Raw genomic sequence first — 24722 nt, 5'->3', positions numbered from 1 at the left:
CTCTACCTACCAGCTTTGTTTGAATCAGTAATACCCACATGTCCTGTGGCCATTTCATTTGTTTAGCTACCTTCTCAAATGAAATGAAAAAGGCTGTACGTTTTCCTTTACATCTGCCAATTTTAACTGACTGTCACGTTTCATGGCCATTTTCTGAAGTTCAAGCTCTCTCTCTTTATCTTTTTCCCTGACCTGTAGCTCCCTTTCTCTTTCTTTTTGTTCTGCTAGGGCTATTCTTTCTTTTCTCATTTCTTCTCTCTACTTTTCTTTTTCCTCTCTCTCTCTCTTTCTTTTTCTGCGCTCTCTCTTTCTCTTTCCGCTCTCTCTCTTTCGTATTCAAGCTGCTTTAATTCTTTCTCATGTTCCATTTGTTTAATTTGCAACTGAATTTTTGCCATTTCCAATGAGTCAAACTGTATCTCAGGCAACTTTAAATGCTTAACCACTGCCATAATTACCCCAACTTTTCGCATTTTGTCAGGTAATGTTAACTGCAATGTTTTTGCCAAATCTAACAGTCTGCTTTTAGTCTTTGTCTGTAAGGTACTGCGTGTGACCGTCCCCACCCCCAAAACCTTCTGAGCCTCTGAAAGAGCCATTGTCCACAACACACTCCCCACTTAAACTAAAATACCACACCTGAAAAGCAACCACAATATGCTCACCCCTCCAATAGATACTTTTATCCTGGAGGAGCCCCCAATTGTTATGGGTCTGGGTTTACAGAACCCCAAAATGTTTCATGGAGTTCAACCGACCCACAACTTTTAATAGATTGTGGTGTGGGAAGCACAAGGCGTACTCTCCAGGTGTGATACAGCAATTATGGACAAATGGTTTTTAACACAAAACAATGTTTATTCTATGAACTCAAGTTAACCTTTTAAAAACAAACATTGAATATCTTAACACCCATTACTTCAATGATAACCCCAAAAGACTACAACACTAAATAATCCTTCAAACTGTTCCTTTGAACATCCAAAAGACCTCAAACCTTCAAAAATAATAACACATTAGGTTACATTCAAGATATTTATAGTCTTTGGATTGCAGACATCAACAGACCAGCTCTGTGTTTCTTCCTGCAGCTCTCAGCAAAACACACAGACACTCCCAGCTGTCTTCTCAAACTGAAACCAAAAAGCAGAAGTGAGCTCAGCTCCCTCTGCCCCTCTGACATCACTTCAGTAATATGATCAGCTCCATTTCATAGAATTTACAGTGCAGAAGGGGGTCATTCGGCCCATCGAGTCTGCACCGGCGCTTTGAAAGAGCACCCTACCCAAGCCCACACCTCATAACCCAGTTACCCCACCCAACACTAAGGTCAATTTTCGACACTAAGGGCAACTTAGCACGGCCAATCCACCTGACCTGCACATCTTTGGACTGTGGGAGGAAACCAGAGCACCCGGAGGAAACCCACGCAGACACGGGGAGAACGTGCAGACTCCGCACAGACAGTGACCCAAGCCGGGAATCGAGCCTAGGACCCTGGAACTGTGAAGCAATTGTGCTAACCACCATGCTACCGTACCTTTCTTAAAGGTACATTGCTTAAAAATCCATTTCTTAAAGGTACTCTCACATGACAAGGTTAACGAATGCCTCCTGACATTCCGATGTCCACTGACGTTTTTCGTGTTGTTTCAGAAGTTCAGTCAGCGGAGCAACCATTCGGCTGATATTTGGCGCGAGTTCCCAGTAGAAACCACTCATGTCCAGAAATCTCAAAACTTCTCTCCTATTTAATGGTGTTGGAAATTTTCCAATAGCTTTCGTTTTCACATTCTGTGGGGCCATCTGACCATGTCCAATGGTGTGGCCTGAGACCATGCCGTGAACTTTCGCAAATTCACTTTTAGCCAAATTTACCACCAATCCAGCTTCCTTTAGTCGACTGAATAATTCTTTCAAATGTTCCAAATGCTCCTTCCACATTTGAACCCCACCAAATCGACAATTGTTTAGTCCAGAAATAACCTCGTTGCTTAACCTTTGGAATGTTGCTGATGCCTTCTTCATTCCAAATGGCATGACGATAAATTGATACAGACTATTTGGTGTCACAAAAGCCAAAACTTCCTTTGCCCTGTCTGATAAAGGTACTTGCCAATATCCTTTAAGTAAGTCAAGTTTGGTAATAAAATGTGCTGGTCCCACCTTTTCTTTTTTTTCAAATACATTTAGAGTACCCAATTCTTTTTTTCCCCAATTAAGGGGCAATTTAGCGTGGCCAATTCACCTACCCTGCACATCTTTTTGGGTTGTGGTGGTGAGACCCACACGGACAGGCGGAGAATGTGCAAGCTCCACATGGACAGAGACCCTGGACTTGAATCGAACCCAGGTCCTCGGCGCAGTGAGGCAGCAGTGCTAACCACTGTGCCACCCTTGTCTCACCTTTTCAATAGTCTTCCAAACGAGGAATAGGGTACGAATCTGACTTTGTAACGACGTTGACCTTTCTGTAGTCCACACACAATCGTTGTGTTCCATCCAGTTTTGGTACCATGACAATAGGTGCGCTCTTATCGCTGCAACCCACGTCTATGATATCATCCTTAAGTATGTTGTCAATCTCCTTTTGTACCTGTGCTAACTTTAGTGGTTTAAGCTTGTATGGATGTTGTTTAATAGGAATAGCATTTCCTCCATCTATATCATGCATAATTATTTTATTTCCCAATTTATACAGCTCTATGTGACTAATAAAAATGAAAATCGCTTATTGTCACAAGTAGGCTTCAAATGAAGTTCCTGTGAAAAGCCCCTAGTCGCCACATTCCGGCGCCTGTTCGGGGAGCCTGGTACGGGAATTGAACCGTGCTGCTGGCCTGCCTTGGTCTGCTTTCAAAGCCAGCGATTTAGCCCTGTGCTAAACCAGCCCACTCTGGTCACTCTATTAGGTCATTTTGATTTTCCTCCGGAAGGTAACTCAATAATTTATCATAATTTTTTAATACATCCTCATTATTCATTTTAATTTGAGGAATGTGAAATTCAGAATCGGCTGGATTTATCTCTTCTCCCTAAATTACGACTAATATCTCCTTCTTTCCTTCTCTATCAAAATACCTTTTAAGCATGACACATTGAGTTTTCCTTCTGTCTGACGTTATCAAATAATCCACCTCACTGAATTTCCTTTCAAGTTGACAAGGACCACTAAATCTTGTTTTTAATGGTTCACCTACAATTGGTGATAAGTATTAGTACTTTTGCCCCACTGACAATTCTACGAATTTTGATCTCTTATTCCTTTTCATCATGTTGTGACAATTTAAAATGCTTTCTCAACTTGTTAATCTCTCACTAAAGTTTGACACATATTCCAAAAATGTAGTGTCCGACTGCTGACTCACCATCTTCTCTTTGATCAATTTAAGTGGTTCTTTCACCTCATGACCAAAAATCAATTTGAATGGACTGAATTTAGTTGATTCATTTGGTGCATCCCTAGTTGCAAATAGCACAAATTACTTTATCCCAATCCTCTTGCTAATCCTGACTATAGGCCCGCAACATGATCTTTAGAGTTTGATGCCATCTTTCTAATGCCCCCTGTGATTCCGGATGATACACTTTATTCCTAAGCTATCCACAGCTTCCTTCAATTACTTCCCACAGAAATTTGGAACCCTGATCTGAGCAAATTTATTTTGGTAGTCCATATCTGGTAAAAAAAAAGCTTGGTTAATTCCTTTACAACCCTCTTAGATGTAATGTTTCTTAATGATATTGCCTCCGGAAATCTAGTAGCGACATCCATTATGGTCAACAGATACCAATTACCACTTTTGGTTTTAGGCAGGAGTCCTCGCAAAACAATCCCTCGCTCCAGTATGAGCCCAGGCAGCAATTCTTGTCACAATTTCAATTATATGAGCATTGCCACTGAGACTGATCTCTAGGTGCTGTTTAATTCAGCCCCCTTATTTTTGTAAACCCTTCTAATCTCTTTGGTCACCGATCTCCCTGGCACCAGCTCCTCTTGCGCGGTGCTGCTGGAGGGCTTCCCCTCATTTTTCTTTTGGCCTGTCAGTGAGAAGGATTCTTAAGTATGTTGTCAATCTCCTTTTGTACCTGTGCTAACTTTAGTGGATTAAGCTTGTATGGATTAAGCTCTTTGCTTGATAACCTCCTCAACAAAATGGTTCGAGCTTTAAACTGGACCCGGGCCCCTCAGGTCATATTTGGGGTGTCGGACCAGTCGGGGTTGGAAACGGGCGCGGAGGCAGATGTTGTAGCCTTCGTCACGTTGCAGGCGAACCTGTTGTGTTAGAGATCAACCCTGTGCCCTGGCGTGGCAGGGGGACCTGCTGGAAATCTTGACTTTTGAGAAGGTCAAATTTGAACTGAGGGGAAAGCTGGAGGGATTCTACAATTCATGGGCATTATTCATTATGCACTTTCGAGAATTGAATTACATCGAACATGGGTGGGGGGGGGGGGGGAATGTATGCGTTAATGGTGACTATGGGTGATTCCTGATTCCTTTTTGTTACTTGTTTATGTTAACATGCAGCCAGTTGTTGGGGGGGTGGGAGTGCTGTTATTGATATGGGGATTGACATTGCATTCGTTACTGATTATTGTTGGTGTAAATTTGGGAGAAAATGTGAAATAAAAAAATATTTTTTTTAATGACTCGAGCTTCATTGTTACTGGATCAAAACCCTGGAACTCCCTGCTGAACATCATTGTGGGAGTAGCATAACCAAACGGACTGCAACGGTTCATGGCCTTCAAGGGCCACTGGACATAGTTAATAAATTCTATGTCGTGGGAACATTTCAAAATAAATCGATGAGGCTTGCAAATGGGGGGGATGGAATCCACGTCCCACTGTTAATCTGACTTTACTGCTGGCAGATATAATAGGATTATGAAAAATTGGGATCAACATGAAATATTTCAAAGCAGAAAAGGATTTAATGAAGATGAACAAAAGAATTGCTTACAACGTAAGAATTGCTTACAACGTGAACCAGTGAACAGCATTATACAGGAATAACTTTGTGTGTGTGTGCAGCCCGCCATATAAAGCTGTCTACAACATATCACAAAAATTAACAATGGCAAAAGCAAAATACAGCGAATGTTGAAAATCAGAATTAAAAACTTAAAATACTCAGGTGGTCAGGCGGCATCTGTGGAGAGAAGAGTTAGTGTTTCAGGTCAAAAGCCTCTGAAACATTAGTTCTGTTTTCTCTCTCTCCACAAATGCTGAGTGTTTCCAGCATTTTTTATATTTTGTTTATAAAAATAGCGACCTGACTCACAGGGATGGCTGGTTTGAAGGACTATGGTTGTGATGAAGAGAATTTCACTCTGCAGCCAAAACAGGTTTTCAATACAGCTACCCGGTGTGAAACAGAATTCAACTCTACACCCAGTATAATGCTCACCGAAAGAAGGTCTCGGATCAATCTAGAAACAATCTAAGATCGTACAAATGATATTTTGTGTGAAAGGTCATGCTGTACAATAGTAGTGATATGTCTTACAAAACTGGAGTCTAACAAATGGCATGGTAGTCTTTAAGCTGTTACAAAAAAATTGGGGGCTACATTTTATTTACATCTTACATATAAATACTTTATTCTTCAGTTATTGTACTGACGCATTATTGTCTCCTCCATTGCGAAGTCAAAATCAGTTGTTAGCAGTATGACGTTTAGTGAATTGCTCCTTCATCTTCCTTGTAGAGAAAGTAGATGTCTACTGGACCAGAACTGGTATGAACAATCTCAGTGACTCTGATAAGAAACCATGCACCTATCCCATAAGCTAAACAGGGAATACCTGGAAAGTATCAGGAAGAGGGAGGGAAAGAAACAAATGGGTTACTTTGCACAGCGGATTTGCCAGCGTAAAAGCTGCACACTTTACAGTAAAGCTCAATTTTTTAAAACTCCTTTCTGAAACTGCTGAACCTTACTCAAACACTGAGCCTTGAGACTCAACATCCCCGGTCCTCTCCTTGCTGGCCACCCACCTCCATTTGTAAAATACAATTCATGTGAGCGGCCCGGTAGCACAGTGGTTAGCACTGTTGCTTCACAGCTCCAGGGTCCCAGGTTCGATTCCCGACCTGGGTCACTGCCTGTGTGGAGTCTGCATGTTCTCCCTGTGTCTGCGTGGGTTTCCTCCGGGTGCTCCGGTTTCCTCCCAAATGTCCCGAAAGACGTGCTGTTAGGTCATTTGAACATTCTGACGTCCTCTGTGTACCCGAACAGGCGCCGGAAAGTGGCGACATTATCACAAGTAGGCTTACATTAACACTGCAATGAAGCTACTATGAAAAGCCCCTAGGCTTTAGTTACGTTACATCGCTCATGGCCAATATTTTAGCCATTGCGCTCCCTACTCATTGCAACCCTCTCCCTAAAAGCCTCTGCCTTAATCGCACCCCCGTTCTTCTTACAAGCTCCTACTCAAAACTTTACTTATCCAAACCCCTAGTTTTCTCTCAGTAGGTCATTTTTGTCTTCTCTGGGAAGTGTCTGGGCATCTTTCAAAACTGAAGAACTCTCTGCAAATACAAGTTGTTTCTGACTTTATAAATTATTTTTAGAGTACTAACTGCCACATTCGCTTTAAATCCTGAAAGTAACTTACCCAGGTTAATAACTTTCAGTGCAGTGAAGAACCTGTTCTCTGGTTCCAGGTTGCACCTGGGTGCGATGGAGCAGTGATACTTGATGTATGGGAAGCAGCCTGTCCTGAGGATGTGGTAATTGATCCCTTTGACATTCCAGTTAAAATGGGAGAGTCCAAACTGGTCATTTTCCACAGAGCTGTATTTAACAAAGTATGAAGTCCAATGGGGGAGCTTTCTCTGAAGTAAATGTTGTGTTAGGACATCAGATGCTTTGGGCTTTACAATATTGGACCCAAAGGATCGGAAGATTATTTTAAGTAGGGCACCGTGAATCCTCTTCATTACCAAAGCCATGACTGTAAAACAAAATTCAAGGTATGAGTGCCACACAGCATCGTTATTGGGAAAAATGGACAGCACCCACTTTTGAATACAAATTTTACACAAGAAATGGCAGAATGTAATGAAGACTTGAGATTAAGTGTAAAACTGAAGGGTGCAGAGATTAATCTTTCTGCAAATAATAATCCACATTTAACTCTGAGCAGTTCGGTCGTACAAAACTTGGCTATTGTTGAGAAAAAGAGACATGTCAAAGCTTTTCACTTTACACTCATCAGGACACTTCACAAGAAAACTGAGATCAGGGGCAATTTATACTATAGGAGGAGAAAGTGCTGATTGGTTAGCAAGTAAACCCTGATTGCCATGGAGAATGCACCAGCTGACTGTTGGTTTCTCCTTATATGGATACTCTTGCGCAGTGTTCTGATGAGTGCAAGATGAGAAGCTTCGACATGAGCAATTTTTTTTCCATCTGCTGACAATAGACCATCATAGGAAGCCTTTTGATAAATTGAGAGGCTTGGACATTTCTGCACTTTCAGTGATTTACCAGAGCTGGGATCTGGTGTTAGCACCAGGGGCAGCACAAAACAGTGTTGTCAATGAGCTTAGTCAGTCTAGTGATTGGAACACACATGAAAAAATGTCAAATTCAAGCCACTCCGCATCTTGTTTAATAGTTTTAACCAAATCTCATCACACTGCTATCACCATCGATGACTGTCTTGTAGCTAGAAGGACGCATTTTCCCTTCTCTCGTTTTGAGTTGACATGGTATGAAAATTTCACAATACAATCAATTAGATCACGAAAACAACAGTTAAAACTTGACTTCATTTACAACAGGAAAGTTTCGCCAATAAATATGGAATTGCTTATTAGAAAGATGTAATTGTTTTTGTACATTAAATTTACTCATGAATTTGCCTGACCCAAAAGACATTTACCAAATCATATGTTTATTGTGGTTTGTGGGCCCAAGCTCCCTGCCTGAAAGGATTAGAGTAAAGGTCAGGAAAAGGCTTCACGGGTGGAATGTGAAGCTCACTGTCTGGACAAATGGAGTGCGTGGGCTAGATGAGAGGAATTAGCCAGTGACCCCGATTGGTAATCGCATTTGGAAAGAGCGTCTAGATGGAACTTTCCAGGGTCAACACTCACAATCTAGAAGAAAAACCTCTTGGACAACATTCTGGAGAGAGATCGGTGGCCAAAGTAAGTCAAGAAGAGAAAGTTGGTGAAATGGTGGTATCCAGAAGCAAAACTAGATACTTGAATAAATGTTTTAATATGGTTTTCAAAATTTGGTAGCACAGTGGTTACTTCACAGTGCCAGGGTGCCAGGTTCGATTCCCAGCTTGGGTCACTGTCTGTGCAGAGTCTGCACGTTCTCCCCGTGTCTGCGTGGGTTTCCTCCGGGTGCTCCGGTTTCCTCCCACAAGTCCCGAAAGACGTGCTGAATTGGACAGTCTGAATTCTCCCTCCATGTACCCGAACAGGCGCCGGAGAGTGGCGACTAGGGAATTTTCACAGTAACTTCATTTGCAGTGATAATGTAAGCCTACCCGTGACATTAAAGATTATTATGATTAAAAGTAGGCAGTTCTTTGTTAAAGCCCCACACCAGTGTCTACGCTGACACTCCAGTGCAGTACTGAGGGAGCATTGCACTGCTGGAGGTGCAGTGTTTTGGATGAGACATTAAACTGAGGCCCTCTCGGGGTGGGTATCAACATTACTTTGAATAAAAGCAAGGGTTGTTCCCCTGTGTCCGAACCCTTCATCCCACATTACTACAAACAGTTTTCACTGGTAATTTATCAAATTGGTGTGAGTGGAATCACTGTGTATGAATTATTGCCTTTCAGGTTTGTCAAGAAAGTAGCAGCAATCAGACTTCAAAAAGTGGCAGCGAATAGTTTTGGAACATTGGTGGAAGATGCTATATCATAGAATAATGCAGCATAACAGGAAGCCATTTGGCCCATTATGCCCATGCTAGCTTCTTCAAAGAACTATCCAATTAGCCCCATTGCATTACTCTTTCCTTATACACTGTAAATCACCGCATCCTTCCCTCCACCCTCATCTCACCAAGCAAAGTAAGTCAAGAAGAGAAAGTTGGTGAAATGGTGGTATCCAGAAGCAAAACTAGATACTTGAATAAATGTTTTAATATGGTTTTCAAAATTCGATAGCACAGTGGTTAGCACTGTTGCTTCACAGTGCCAGGGGCCCAGGATTGATTCCCAGCTTGGGTCACTGTCTGTGCGGAGTCTGCACATTCTCCCCGTGTCTGCGTGGGTTTCCTCCGGGTGCTCCGGTTTCCTCCCACAAGTCCCAAAAGACGTGCTGTTAGGTGCAAATTGTCCCATGCACACCAAGATCTAGATCATCATCCAATTTAACCTTGAAATTTACCACTGACTCTGCTTCGACCATCCTCCCACGCAATACATTCTGGATCATAACAACTTGCAGCGCAAGATAAAATTCCTCCTCACATCACCTCTAGTTCTTTTACCAGACATCCCACATCAGCATCTTCGTCATAAACACTATGCCATTAAACACCCTCTCTCTAGCTGTTTAACAAGAACCTCAGTCTGATTAATCCCCAGTATGGATTAATCCCTGGTATAGATGGATCTCCCGTATGGGTGGAACCCCAGTACTGATTTTACCAAGGAATTATTGATCAATCCCTGTATTGGTTTATGGGTTCCTGTATGTACTGATAGATTCCTACATTGATTGATGGATTCATTGTATTAATCCCTGTATTGATGAATGGATTCCCAGCATGTTTTAAAAAACATTTAGAGTACCCAATTCTTTTTTTCCAATTAAGGGGCAATTTAGCGTGGCCAGACAACCTACCCTGCAGATCTTTGGGTTGTGGGGGCGAGACCCACGCAGACATGGGGAGAATGAGCAAATGCCACACAGACAATGACCTGGGGCCGGGATCGAACCCGGGTCCTCAGCACCGTGAGGTAGCAGTGCAACCACTGCGCCACCGTGCTGCCCCAACCCAGCATGGATTTTGTGCTTAACTAACTTGCTGGAATTTTTTGAGGCGGTAACAGAAAGGTCAATGAGGGGGTAATGCTATTGATGTGATGTACATGGACTTTCAAGAAGCATTCAATACAGTGACAAGCAGCAGACTTGAGAAAAACTATAACTCATTGAATATAAAGGACAGTAGCAGCGTGGATGCGAAATTGGCTAAATAATAAGCAGAGAGTAACAGTCAATCAATATTTTTTGGCGTGGAGGAAGGTTTGTAGTGGTGTTCCCCAGGGGTCGGTATTGAGACCCTTGCTATTCCTGATAATATTTTAATGATCTAGATCTTGGTGTGCATGGGAAAATTTCAAAGTTTGCAGCTGACACAAAACTTGGAAGTACTGTAAGTTGTGAAGCGCACGGTAGCACAGTTGCTTCACAGCTCCAGGGTTCCAGGTTCGATTCCCGGCTTGGGTCACTGTCACTCACTTGCGGAGTCTGCACATTCTCCCCGTGGCTGCGTGGGTTTCCTCCGGGGGCACCAGTTTCCTCCCACAGTCCAAAGATGTGCAGGTTAGGTGGATTGGCCATGATAAATTTCCCTTAGTGTCCAAATAAAAAGGTCAGGTGGGGTTACTGGGTTACAGGGATAGGGTGGAGGTGTGGGCTTAAGTTGGGTGCTCTTTCCAAGGTCCGGTGCAGACTCAATGGGCCGAATGGCCTCCTTCTGCACTGTAAAGTCTATGATATAAAAAGAGGACAGTGTGGAACTTCAAACAAACATAGACAGGTTGGTAGAGTGGGCAGATAGATGGCAGATGAAGTTCAATGCAGAGAAGTGTGAGGTGATACATTTTGGTAGGAAGAACATGGAGAGGCAATATAAAGGGTAAAATTCTTAAGGGAGTGCAGGAGCAGAGGGACCTGGGTGTTTATGTGCATAGATCACTGAAGGTGACAGGAAAGGTGGGGAGAGCAGCCAATGAAGTATAAAGTATTCTGGGCTTTATTTGTAGAAGCATAGAGTACAAGAGCAAGGAGGTTATGCTGAACTTATACAGGACACTGGTTAGACCTCAGCTGAAGTATTGCAGACCGTTCTGGGTGTCACTACAGGAAGGATGTGAACGCACTGGAGAGCAGAAATGGTTTACAGGAGTGATTCCAGGGATGAGAAAGCTCAGTTAACAGGATAGATTGGAGGTTGCGACTGTTCGCCTTGGAAACAAGAAAGCTAAGAAGAGATTTGATAGAGATATTGAAAATCATGAGGGGCCTGGATAGAGTAGTGCGGGAGAAACTGCTCCCCCTCATAAAAGGATCACGAATGAAAGGACACAGATTTAAAATGGTTTGTAAAAGAAGCAAATGTGATGCGAGAAAACGCGTTTTCACCCACCAAATGGTCCAGGTCTGGAATGTACGGCCTGGAAGTGTGGTGGAGGCTGGTTTAATCAAGGCGTTCAAGGGGGCATTAGATAATTATCTGAATCGAAACAATGTGCAGGGATGTAGGGAAAAGGCCGGGCAATGGCACTAAGTCATAATACTCGTTTGGTGAGGTGGTGCAGGCGCAATGGGCCAAATAGTCTCCTCTGCGCTTAACAATTCTGTGAAATTGGTGGATCCCTAGTATTAATGCACCCCCCGTATTAATGGATCCCTGCATTGACTGATGGATCCACAGTATAGATTGATGGAGCCCTGTACTCATTAATGGATCGCAGTATTAATGGGCCTTAAATGTATTGGATGAATGGATTCCTGTATTGACCGATGGTTCCCTAGTATTAATGAATCATGATTCACCGCTGATTAATGGATCCCTGGTAATAATGGATCCCTGTATTGATTGGTGAATGGATCCCCATTAGGTGAATTGGACATTTTGAATTCTCCCTCTGTGTACCCGAACAGGCGCCGGAATGTGGCAACTAGGGGCTTTTCACAGTAACTTCATTGCAGTGTTAATGTCAGCCTACTTGTGACAATAATAAATATTATTATTAATGGATTCCTGTATTGATTGCTCAATTCCCAATGGTATTTGTGCCGTTGCGGTTGATCCTCACCAATTCCAGCCGCACTGCCCGGGGTGGAGGCCCAGAAGCCACCGGCCACCTCTCCGCGGCTCCGTCATCATGGCACCGCCCACTCCCGGCGGCCTCTCCGCGGTCCGTCACCATGGCACCGCCCACTCCCGGTGGCCTCTCCGCGGCTTCGTCACCATGGCACCGCTCAGTCCCGGCAGCCTCTCCGCGGTCCGTCACCATGGCACCACCGCTCGCTCCCGGCAACCTCTCTCCGGCTCCGTTACCATGGCACCGCCGCCACGCCGCCCGGGCTCCCGACAGCCGCGGCCGCTCCGCACATTGGTTCCGGGGCCGGACCTTTGGTTCCTACCTGCGGCGGGACTGCAAACCCGGAATCAAATCACATCACTCCCCCCCCCCACCCGCCAAACAACCCTCACAACATCCCTCCATCAACACCCAAACCCCCACCCCCTCCATCACCACCCAAACCCCCACCCCTCCATCAACACCCAAACCCCCACCCCCTCCATCACCACCCAAACCCCCCACCCCACTCCATCAACCCCCAAACCCCCCCTTCATCAACCCCCAAACCCCCCACCCCCCTCCATCAACACCCAACCCCCCCACCCCCTCCATCAACACCCAAACCCCCCACCCCACTCCATCAACCCCCAAACCCCCCCTTCATCAACCCCCAAACCCCCCCTTCATCAACCCCCAAACCCCCCACCCCCCTCCATCAACACCCAACCCCCCCACCCCCTCCATCAACACCCAACCCCCCCACCCCCTCCATCAACACCCAACCCCCCCACCCCCTCCATCAACACCCAAACCCCCCACCCCACTCCATCAACCCCCAAACCCCCCCTTCATCAACCCCCAAACCCCCCCTTCATCAACCCCCAAACCCCCACCCCCTCCATCACCACCCAAACCCCCCACCCCACTCCATCAACCCCCAAACCCCCCCTTCATCAACCCCCAAACCCCCCACCCCCCTCCATCAACACCCAACCCCCCCACCCCCTCCATCAACACCCAAACCCCGAACCCCACTCCATCAACCCCCAACCCCCCCCTTCATCAACCCGCAAACCCCCCCTTCATCAACCCCCAAACCCCCCACCCCCCTCCATCAACACCCAACCCCCCCACCCCCTCCATCAACACCCAAACCCCCCACCCCACTCCATCAACACCCAAACCCCCCCTTCATCAACCCCCAAACCCCCCTCCATCAACCCCCAAAACCCACCAACCCCCTCCATCAACACCCAAACCCCCCACCCCCCCTCCATCAACACCCAACCCCCCCCACCCCCTCCATCAACACCCAAACCCCCCTTCATCAACCCCCAAACCCCCCTCCATCAACCCCCAAACCCCCCTCCATTAACCCCCCACACCCCTCCATCAACGCCCAAAACCCCCAACCCCCCACCATCAACACCCAAATCCCCCCACCCCCCTCCATCACCCCCCTCCATCAACCCTCAAAACCCCACCCCACCTCCTCCATCAACACTCAAAACCCCCCACCCCCCTCCATCAACCCTCAAAACCCCCCTCCATCAACACCCAACCCCCCCTCCATCAACACCCAACCGCCCCCTCCATCAACACCCAACCATCCCACCCCCCTCCATCAACACCCAAACCCCCCCACCCCCTCCATCAACACCCAAAAACCCCCACCCCCCTCCATCAACACCCAAAAACCCCCACCCCCCTCCCATCAACCCTCAAACCCCCCACCCACCTTCATCAACCCTCAAAACCCACACACCCCCTCCATCAACCCCCAACCCCACCCTCCATCAACCCTCAAAACCCCACACCCCACCTCCATCAACCCTCAAAACACAAAACCCACCTCCATCAACCCTCAAAACCTCCATCAACACCACACCCACCTCCATCAACCTTCAAAACCCCACCTCCATCAACACACAAATCCCACCTCCATCCACAATCAAAGCACATCCGTGAGGATAGGTATACTTTCATCTATATATAATATGTGTAGTTCATCGTCATCTGCATGTGTATTATAAGTTATATTTCTTAATGTTGTAGTTCTAACATCCGACCAGCAGGTGGTGCAAATATGCAGTCCCGGGACCGGGATGCACCATCAGAAGGTGTTTGTAAGTTGATGGCAGTCACATATTAGAGTAGCTCTGTAGTATCTTAGTGTAAGTTAGTGTCAGACAGTTATTTCCAATTGTATTCATTTTAGTTATTCATTGGCGTAGTGTTAGTAATAAATAACTTTGTTTATAAAACAAAGTCTAACGTTCTTTATTCACACTACAATATCAAGATTCCACATCAGCCCAATCAAAGAACATTACATGGTACCTTGGAGTGGATGTCAAAAAAGAGCAGTTAGGGAAAGTTAGATACATCGAGAAGACATGGGAACAAGCGGAAACTCGAAAAAAAAAATCTGCGGTAAAACAAAATACTGCCAGGGTCGTTGAAGCAAGATGGAAGCATTGAAGACTCCCAACCAACTGCTCACGACTGGTAATGTAGACGTGAACTGGCATGGTTTCAAGCCATAGTTCACTTTTTATGTGCAAGCTCTTGGTCTCCAAGGAGCTTTGGGAAGAGAGAAAAATAGCGCTCCGAATGACAGTAGCCATTCCCCAAGCAACTGATCTGCAAAATACTTTTCAGTTCGCTTCGGAGAAAGACAAGAAGAGCTACTCAAAGATAATCGACCAATTCGATAATTATTGCCATCCGCAAAAATCGGGCGAAACCTTCGACTGTTTTGTCACCAATCTACATCTCAGAGCGCAATCCTGCAATTTTGCAGACCTCCCATGATTCAGTGTTAAAAGACCAAATTGTGTACAGTCTGCAATGTGATAAATTACGTGAGCAATTGCTGAGGGAAAACAATTTAAAACTAGCAGATGCCATAAAAATAGGCAAGGCCAGTGAGATTGCACCAAAGCAAATCACTGAGCTCCAGACACAAGAGAGCGGCAGGAAAAAAAGAGGGTGCGACCGAGGCCACCTTTGCTGTATCGCAGCGGGATCAGAAATGTGGTCTGTGCGGTGGCTATTTTGAGAAATTTATAGGGAACGCCATTTTGTGCCGGAGTTGGGGCAGAACACATGGTCCGAGAAAATGCCCTGCATTCGGCAAAACCTGCGCCAGATGTGACAGAAAAAAGCATTTTGCCCAGCAATGCCTGTCGATTCCAAGAACTCAGCAACCTAAGACCTGTGATAACTGAGGCTACAAAATTTAGTGATTCGTCAATTATGCAAAGTGCAGCCCTGAACTGGCAAGCTGAGTTTAATGATGCACCAGATGGTCTGAAAAGTTCTTTTTCCATGGACATGATCAATGAAGGCGCTGAACAACGAAACACAGAAATAGAAGAAGAAATAACAAACCACTGGGATAATTGGACGATTCTGCTCATAATTAGTCAAACCGTCACAAACATCAAACTGGATACAGGTGCCAGAGCAAATTTAATCAACAAGACTTGCTGAAGATGTGGATTCAGCCACGAATAGAAGATAACGATTGCAATCTCACCGACTACCAATCAAGATGTTGGGAATGTGTAACCTGCAAGTTGAAGTGAATGCACAATTATTCACAGTTAAATTTGCAATTGTTGAAGCAGACAAGCGGATTACTGGTAGGTGCAGTAGCATGTGAGTCACAGCAGCTAGTACAGCGATTATACGATACAGACACCGACCATAGATGCAAAGTCAGTACAGACTCCAGAGGAACAATCCAAGACTCCGGCCACAGCTCCGCACACAGTGAATGGCAAAAAAAGGTTCTACTGAAAGGGTGATGGACCTTGAAGGTACGAGTGCCCTCGAGAGTGCAAAACAAAGCATAAATACCAAGTCGGAAGTCGACCGAAACAAAGTCTGCAAAGCGAAGCCAAAGGCCGCTTCAGAAGATGACTCTACGGGTTCTGGAGGCAAATGTCTCCTCGAAAAGAAACATGATGGTGATGTCAATGGCTGCTCGTCAAACATCGAATAGAAATATTGTGCCAGAACAATTGAAAACTAGAATGAACAGTCTGAAGAGCAGGGCAAGTAGGAGCTGGATTAGCACAGTGGGCTAAATAGCTGGCTTGTAATGCAGAACAAGACCAGCAGCCCGGGTTCAATTCCCATACTAGCCTCCCTGAACAGGCGCCGGAATGTGGCGGCTAGGGTTTTTCCCCAGTAACTTGATTGAAGCCTACTTGTGACAATAAGCAATTATTATTATTAAGCAAGAGTTTAAAAAGCACGGAAAGAAATCAAATCAGCCAAAAAGCGCTGATCTTGAGCGACAAACAAAAAACCACTGGACAGCGTAGCATATCTTGGCCTCACGAAAGGCAATGGTGAGCTTTTGGTATTGAAACAGCACCATGAACTAGAAATGAAGGGACCGGAGAGGACACGAGCTGTGCTATGGGAGGAGAAGAGGGCAGCAGAAATAGCACAGCTTATTGAGAAGGGTCGGCAAATACAAAGATGAATTCCCTTCAGCACAGTATTGAGTCTCGAGAGAGAGAGAGAGAGAGAGAGAAGCCACATGAAAAGGAATTGCCTTGAATTGGAGAACAAACTTATTCAGTCGAAAAAAGCATTTGAAGCCAGGGAAGACAATAGAAATGCTGTGTTTAAACTGCAGAAGCGACAAACTGATTCAGGTGAATTGCTTCAGGAAGTCAAGCGACTGAACATCCAGAAGGAAGAGCTAAATAGAAAGACAGGAGATATGGAAACCTGCCTGTAAGAGAAAAAGGCAGAGCTACAGGTAATCTCAGAGATACTAAAGAACAGCAGCTCAGTGCAAAGAACAGCACACTCAAGTAACTAGAGGAAAAGCTGAAAGGTCAGTCTGACCATGAAAAGGTTAAAAAAAAGAGCTGAGTATCCTGAAGTTGATGGGAGGTGTAGCATCAGAAGGGTCTGGATTTCAGGACGCATCCAAAACCCTAGAGGTACTTCTGCTGGAGAAGGACCGCTGATTGCAACCTGAAAACGCAACTCTGTGGATCACCAGCAGTGACCTCAGTGATCACGCTCCAGCATTAGATCTAGGACAACAGCTCCAGCTCAAAGTCCAGCGTATGAAAGATATAGAAACTGAGAATCAGAAACTGCGGGACACACTTGAGGAAGACAACAAGGAGTTTGCAGAAGTCAAGAATCAGGAAGCAACAATAAAAGCACTTAAAGAAAAAATCAACGAGTAAGAGCAGACCTTGAGCAGCAAAGCACAAAGTCTTGCTCTTGGGAAAGAGCAGACATTACAGAATGACTACACAAAAAAGGACAGGAAGTTGCAGGAGACTCAAACATTTTTGGCCTCCAAAATTGGAGGAGGCTGATCACAAGGTCCAAGTATTACAGACAGCCCTGGAATCAACTCAGACTGAGCCACATGATTCAAAAGCGAAGTATGATGCAGAATCAACTGCCAAACTGGATGAAGTTGAAGTTATCAGGACAGATCTGGAAAGAGCCAATCAGAGGGCAGAGGTGGTTCAAAGAGAGCCAGAGACCTTGTGAGCAACTTTCCTCAGCTAACGTTGGGACTAACAACATAGGTAAGACTAGGAAAGAGGACCTATTTGGGGATTATCAAACACTAGGGACTAAATTAAAGAGCAGGTCCTCCAGGGTTATAATCTCTGGATTACTACCCGAGCCACGTGCCAATTGGCATAGGGTTGAGAAAATTAGAGAAGTTAACACGTGGCTAAAGGAGTGGTGCGGGAAAGAGGGATTCCATTTCATGGAGCATTGGCATCAGTACCGGGGCAGGAGGGACCTGTACCGTTGGGACGGTCTTCACCTGAACCATTCTGGGACCAGTGTTCTAGCGAATAGGATAAATAGGTTGGTCACAAGGAATTTAAACTAGCAAGTTGGGGGGAAGGGAAGTGTAAAGCTATGGACAGTATAATGGTTAATGGAGATCAAGGCAGCAGGTTACGTGACAGGTTATTATGTAGAGATATGGGTTCAAAGACAAGGAAAATTAGGAGAAAGGGTAAGAGGAAAAATAAATTGCGAAAAGTTACTGATCAAGGTGTTAGGATTCATAACAAAGACATAAAAAACAGCATAAGTGTACTTTACCTGAATGCTCGTAGTATACGAAATAAGGTAAATGAGTTGATGGCGCAAATCATCGTGAATGACTATGATTTAGTGGCCATTACTGAAACATGGTTAAAAGATGGTCACGACTGGGAGTTAAATATCCAAGGGTATCAGACTATACGAAAGGATAGAATGGACGGTAAGGGCGGTGGTGTAGCTTTGTTGTTTAAGGATGGCATCCGGGCAATAGTAAGGGATGATATTGGTGCTATGGAGGACAAGGTTGAATCAATTTGGGTGGAAATCAGGAATAGTAAGGCGAAAAGGTCACTGATAGGAGTAGTCTATAGGCCACCAAATAGTAACAGGATGGTAAGGCAGGCAATAAGCAAAGAAATAACGGATGCATGTAGAAATGGTACAGCGGTTATCATTGGAGATTTTAATCTGCATATCGATTGGTTTAACCAGGTTGGTAAAGGCAGCCTTGAGGAGGAGTTTATAGAATGTGCCCGGGATAATTTCCTGGAACAGTATGTAATGGAACCTACAAGGGAACAAGCGGTCCTAGATCTGGTCCTGTGTAATGAGGCAGGATTGATTAATGATCTCATAGTTTGGGATCCTCTTGGAAGGAGCGACCACAATATGGTGGAATTTAAAATACAGTTGGAGGATGACAAGGTAAAATCAAACACTAGTGTTTTGTGCTTAAACAAAGGCGATTACAATGGGATGAGAGAAGAACTAGCTAAGGTAGACTGGGAGCAAAGACTTCATGGTGAAACAGTTGAGGAACAGTGGAGAACCTTCCGAGCGATCTTTGACAGTGTTCAGAAAAGGTTCATACCGACAAAAAAGAAAGACGGTAGAAAGGGGAAAAATCGACCGTGGATATCTAAGGAGGTGAGGGAGAGTATCAAATTGAAGGAAAAAACATACAAAGTGGCAAAAATTAGTGGGAGACTAGAGGACTGGGAAGTCTTTAGGGGACAACAGAAAGCTACTAAAAAAGCCATTAAGAAGAGTAAGGTAGACTATGAAAGTAAACTGGCTCAGAACATAAAAGTAGATAGTAAAAGCTTCTACAAATATATAAGACAAAAAAGAGTGGCTAAGGTAAATATTGGTCCTTTGGAAGATGAGAAGGGAGATTTAATAATAGGAGACGGGGAAATGGCTGAGGAGCTGAACGGGTTTTTTGGGTCAGTCTTCACAGTGGAGGACACAAATAACATGCCAATGACTGATGGAAATAAGGATATGGTAGGTGAGGACCTTGAGATGATTGTAATCACTAAGGAGGCAGTATTGGGCAAGCTAATGGGGCTAAAGGTAGACAAGTCTCCTGGCCCTGATGGGATGCATCCCAAAGTGTTAAAAGAGATGGCTAGGGAAATTGTAAACGCACTAGTGATAATTTAATAAAATTCACTAGACTCTGGGGTGGTTCCAGAGGATTGGAAAGTAGCAAATGTGACACCACTGTTTAAAAAAGGAGGTCGGCAGAAAGCGGGTAATTATAGGCCGGTAAGCTTAACTTCGGTTGTAGGGAAAGTGCTGGAATCTATCATTAAGGAGGAAATAGCGGGGCACCTGGAGGGAAATTGCCCCATTGGGCAGACGCAGCATGGGTTCACAAAGGGTAGGTCATGTCTGACTAATTTGGTAGAATTTTTTGAGGACGTTACCAGTGCAGTAGATAACGGGGAGCCAATGGATGTGGTATATCTGGATTTCCAGAAAGCTTTTGACAAGGTGCCACACAAAAGGTTGCTGCATAAACTAAAGATGCATGGCATTGAGGGTAAAGTGGTAGCATGGGTAGAGGATTGGTTAACTAACAGAGAGCAGAGAGTGGGGATAAATGGGTGTTTCTCTGGTTGGCAACCTGTAACTAGTGGGGTCCCTCAAGGATCAGTGTTGGGCCCGCAGTTGTTCACAATTTACATAGACGATTTGGAGTTGGGGACCAAGTGCAATGTGTCAAAGTTTGCAGACGACACTAAGATGAGTGGTAAAGCAAAAAGTGCAGAGGATACCGGAAGTCTGCAGAAGGATTTGGATAGGTTAGGTGAATGGGCTAGGGTCTGGCAGATGGAATTCAATGTTGCCAAGTGTGAGGCTATCCATTTTGGGAGGAATGACAGCAGAATGGATTATTATTTAAACGGTAAGATGTTAAAACATGCTGCTGTGCAGAGGGACCTGGGCGTGCTGGTGCACGAGTCGCAAAAAGTTGGTGTGCAGGTGCAACAGGTGATTAAGAAGGCTAATCGAGTTTTGTCTTTCATTGCTAGAGGGATGGAGTTCAAGACTAGTGAGGTTATGCTGCAATTGTATAGGGTGTTGGTGAGGCCGCATCTGGAGTATTGTGTTCAGTTTTGGTCTCCTTTCCTGAGAAAGGACATATTGGCACTGGAGGGAGTGCAGAGGAGATTCACTAGGTTGATCCCAGTGTTGAGGGGATTAGATTATGATGAGAGGTTGAGTAGACTGGGACTGTACTCATTGGAGTTTAGAAGGATGCGGGGGGGATCTTATTGAGACATATAAAATTATGAAGGGAATAGATAGGATAGATGCGGGCAGGTTGTTTCCACTGGTCGGGGAAAGCAGAACTAGGGGGCATAGCCTCAAAATAAGGGGAGGTAGATTTAGGACGGAGTGTAGGAGGAACTTCTTCACCCAAAGGGTTGTGAATCTCTGGAATTCCTTGCACAGTGAAGCAGTTGAGGCTCCTTTAAACGTTTTAAAGAAAAAGATAGATGCCTTTCTAAACAATAATGGGATTCGGGGATATGGTGTACAGGCCGGAGAGTGGAGCTGAGTCCATAAAGATCAGCCATGATCTCATTAAATGGCGGAGCAGGCTCGAGGGGCCAGATGGCCTACTCCTGTTCCTAGTTCTTATGTTCTTATGTCATGAGAATGTCGCTTTAAGAAATGTTTGGCTGCTCATGTTACTGCAGTGATGTCAGAATGTGGGTGGAGCTGAGTTCTGGTTCTGCTTTTTAGTTTCACTTTGAGAAAAGCTTGAGTGTGTTGCAGCTGAAGTCAGACAAAGCAGCTGTACTGCTGTTCTCTGCCATGAAGGACTATCTCTTAAGCATTTGGTGGATTCAGAATTATAAATGTTTTCAGTATTGAATGTAAACCCTGATGTTCAAACCTCCTGTTCAAAGGTTTGTTAAGTCGTCTGGGTGTTAAATGTAAACCCTGATGTTCAAACCTCCTGTTCAAAGTCATCTGGGTGTTAAAAGGACAGCTTAAAGGATTACTTAGTGTTGTATTCTTTGGGTGTTATCTTTGAATTAATTGTTGCTAAGATATTCACTGTTTGTTGAGTTCATAGAATAAACATTGTTTTGTTTTAAAAAATACCGGTCCATTTCTGCTGTACAATACCTGTAGAGTGAGCCGTGTACTCCCCATGCCACAATCTATTAAAAGTTGTGGGTCAGGTGAACTCCATGATACACTTTGGGATTCTCTAAACCCTGACCCATAACATAACAAATCCCTGCAGCTGGCCACCCAGATCCAGAAAGCTCCTGGTGGGGAACCAGCTATCCAAATGTTAACACAGTCAAGTCAGGAAGATAAACAGGCAGCAAAAGACTGTGAGATAATACAATAAGTTGGATGTACAGAGGTTACAGGCAAACCTAACCAAATTCCGTGAAACCTCAGCAAGTCAGGTCTCACAACTGGACTAGTTGACGCTCAAGAAAAATATAGATCAAGGTGCGTATAGTTACCAAGCCTGTCTTGAGAGAGGAAACAGACAGGAACAAGAGTTCTTCATGCTTCAGCAACAGATCTTTCAACAAGCAAGAAGTCAATGGTCCTTCAGAAATAGAGCAAAGGAAACAAGTCAACACATATTTCAATACCACAAGCACAGTAAAAAATCCACTTCAGGCAGTTCACAAAGGCAGTTCAGCAACAGAATCAGCCGGAAGCCTGATCGATTGAACTGATGAACAGCCACGTTTGCATGTATGCAGTTTCACATGACTAAAATCAATGTATATGTGTATAGTTTGAATGTACATGCTTATGATTCAAAATCATTTCGAAAGAAAGGAGGATGTGATGACAGGTAGACTGACATCTGTATGTAATGTGAGTAGTTCATCATCACCTGCATGTGTATTGTAAGTTATATGTTTTACTGTTGCAGTTCTAGCATCCGACCAGCAGGTGGGGCGAGTACGCAGTCCCGGGACCCAGAATACATCATGTGTTCCTTTAGAAGGCGTTGTTAGGAGTTGATGGCAGTCGCTTATTAGAGTAGCTCTGTAGTATCTTAGTGTAAGTTAGTGCTAGACAAATATTTCCAACTGTATTCATCTAAGACATTTTAGTTATTTGTTAGTGCAGTGTTAGTAATAAATAACTTTGTTTATAAAACAAACTCTAATGTTCTTCATTCACACGGCAATATCGAGATTCTACATCAGCCCAATCAAAGAACATTACAACATCTACAACACCAATCAAAACGCACCTACAACAAGTCAAAGGTATGTTTAGCAAGTTTTGATGTGGTTATTATAAACTCATGAAAATAATTATAAAATTAATATTTATATTTTAACATCCTGTTGGATATGTCCAGACTCACGCAGCAAAAGTTCAATGTTTTCTGACTTAAATTCAGACTAAAATCAAACGGAGGAAATTAATTTGACATTTTTCCCGGTGAAAATTATATATTTTATAAAATCTCAGCTCTTGCACATCATAGATTATCATAGAATTTACAGTGCAGAAGGAGGCCATTCGGCCCATCGAGTCTGCACCGGCTCTTGGAACGAGCACCCTACCCAAGGTCAACACCTCCACCCTATCCCCATAACCCAGTAACCCCACCCAACACTAAGGGCAATTTTGGACACTAAGGGCAATTTATCATGGTCAATCCACCTAACCTGCACATCTTTGGACTGTGGGAGGAAACCGGAGCACCCGGAGGAAACCCACGCAGACACTGGGAGGATGTGCAGACTCTGCACAGACAGTGACCCAAGCCGGAATCGAACCTGGGACCCTGGAGTGGTGAAGCAATTGTGCTATCCACAATGCTACCATGCTGCCCCATGGAAATGCTTTCCATGTCAATTGTTAGGTTATGTTTAATGTTTCCAGCTTTATCATTTCATTATGCAGTTTGTTTTTCAATTTTGATGCCTTAGCGGATGATTTTGCTTCTCTATGTGGCTGAGAGGCACAGTTTTACATACAAATTAGTGGCAGGAGGAGGCCATTCAGCCCCTCGAGTCTGCTCTGCCATTCAATAAGATCATGGCCAATCTTATTGTAACCTCTACTCTACATTCCTGCCTACTCCCGATAATTTTCACCCCCTTGTTAATCAAGAATCTATCTAACTCTGCCTTAATAATATTCAAAGACATTGTTTACACCACTTTTGGGAAGAGAGTTCCAAAGAGTCAGACTAAAATATTCTCCTAATCTCTCTTTTAAATGAGCGACCCCTTATTTTTAAACAGTGACCCCCTGTTAGAGATTCTCCCACCAGAGGAAACATCCTCTCCACATCCACCCTGTCAATACCCCTCAGGATTGTAAAGGTTTCAATCAAGTCGCCTCTTACTCTTCTAAACTCCAGTAGATATAAGTCTAATCTGTCCACCCTTTCTTTTGTGAGGGCCACAAAGAATCCAGCACAAACTTGTAGAGTCAAACAAAAAGTAACTTTAATTACAACATTATATACACAGTACCAGCAGTTCATTCCTGGTTCCCTGTTTGGTTGGTACTACACTGCCTCTATTTATCAAGCTGCACTGCTAATGATTGCCCCGCCCCGCCCCACCCTTCATTGGGGGAGGGCAGAACATGAGGTAACCAATTGTCCTCAGCCAATAGGATCCGGGCAGGTTACAACACAGGTTACTACAAGACTACCAATGAACCGGAACAGCAGACCGAGAGATCTGCGGTGTGGCAACCGAAGAGGAAAGAGTCGAATTGGACCCCTCCGGAAGGCCGCTGCCCTAGACTCGACATGTATGCTCAAGCCGTCAGGAGCCGCGTCAATGCCAGATTTATCAGTCGCATTCACAAGGCAGCCCAGTACGTCACCCAAGCACAACGCAATGCCATCCGCGCTCTCAAGACCACCCGCAGCATCTTCATCAAACCAGCAGACAAAGGAGGGGCCACTGTCGTACTGAACAGAACGGACTACTGCAAAGAAGTATACCGACAACTGAACAACCAGGAACACTACAGACAGTTACCCGCAGATCCGACCAAGGAACACGTCCGCCAACTCAACAGACTGATCAAGACCTTGGATCCAGATCTTCAGAGCACCCTCCGTGCTCTCATCCCACGTACTCCCCGCATTGGAGATCTCTACTGCCTCCCGAAAATACACAAGGCCAACACACCAGGCCGTCCTATTGTTTCAGGCAATGGGACCCTGTGTGAGAACCTCTCTGGCTACATCGAGGGCATCTTGAAACCCATCGTACAAGGTACGCCCAGCTTCTGTCGCGACACGGCGGACTTCCTACAGAAACTCAGCACCCATGGACCCAGTTGAACCAGGAACATTCCTCGTCACAATGGACGTCTCGGCA

The 24722-nt window shown here is 44.7% G+C and overlaps 1 protein-coding gene across 1 annotated transcript; it reads right to left on the bottom strand.

Moving 5' to 3' along the window:
* Positions 1 to 4918: 4918 nt before the first annotated feature.
* Positions 4919 to 12252, bottom strand: c12h15orf61 (chromosome 12 C15orf61 homolog). Its single transcript, XM_072470443.1, has 3 exons — positions 12040 to 12252; positions 6628 to 6966; positions 4919 to 5811 (listed from the first exon to the last, which is right to left on the bottom strand). The coding sequence occupies exons 2-3, from the start codon at positions 6962 to 6964 to the stop codon at positions 5684 to 5686; spliced, it is 465 nt and encodes a 154-aa protein (XP_072326544.1). The 5' UTR covers positions 6965 to 6966; positions 12040 to 12252; the 3' UTR covers positions 4919 to 5683.
* Between the last annotated feature and the right edge of the window lie 12470 nt (positions 12253 to 24722).

This window comes from Scyliorhinus torazame, chromosome 12 (assembly GCF_047496885.1).
Source record: "Scyliorhinus torazame isolate Kashiwa2021f chromosome 12, sScyTor2.1, whole genome shotgun sequence".
NCBI lineage: Eukaryota > Metazoa > Chordata > Chondrichthyes > Carcharhiniformes > Scyliorhinidae > Scyliorhinus > Scyliorhinus torazame.
Note: the sequence above shows the minus strand (reverse complement) of the source record. Positions and strands in the feature narration are given on the sequence as shown.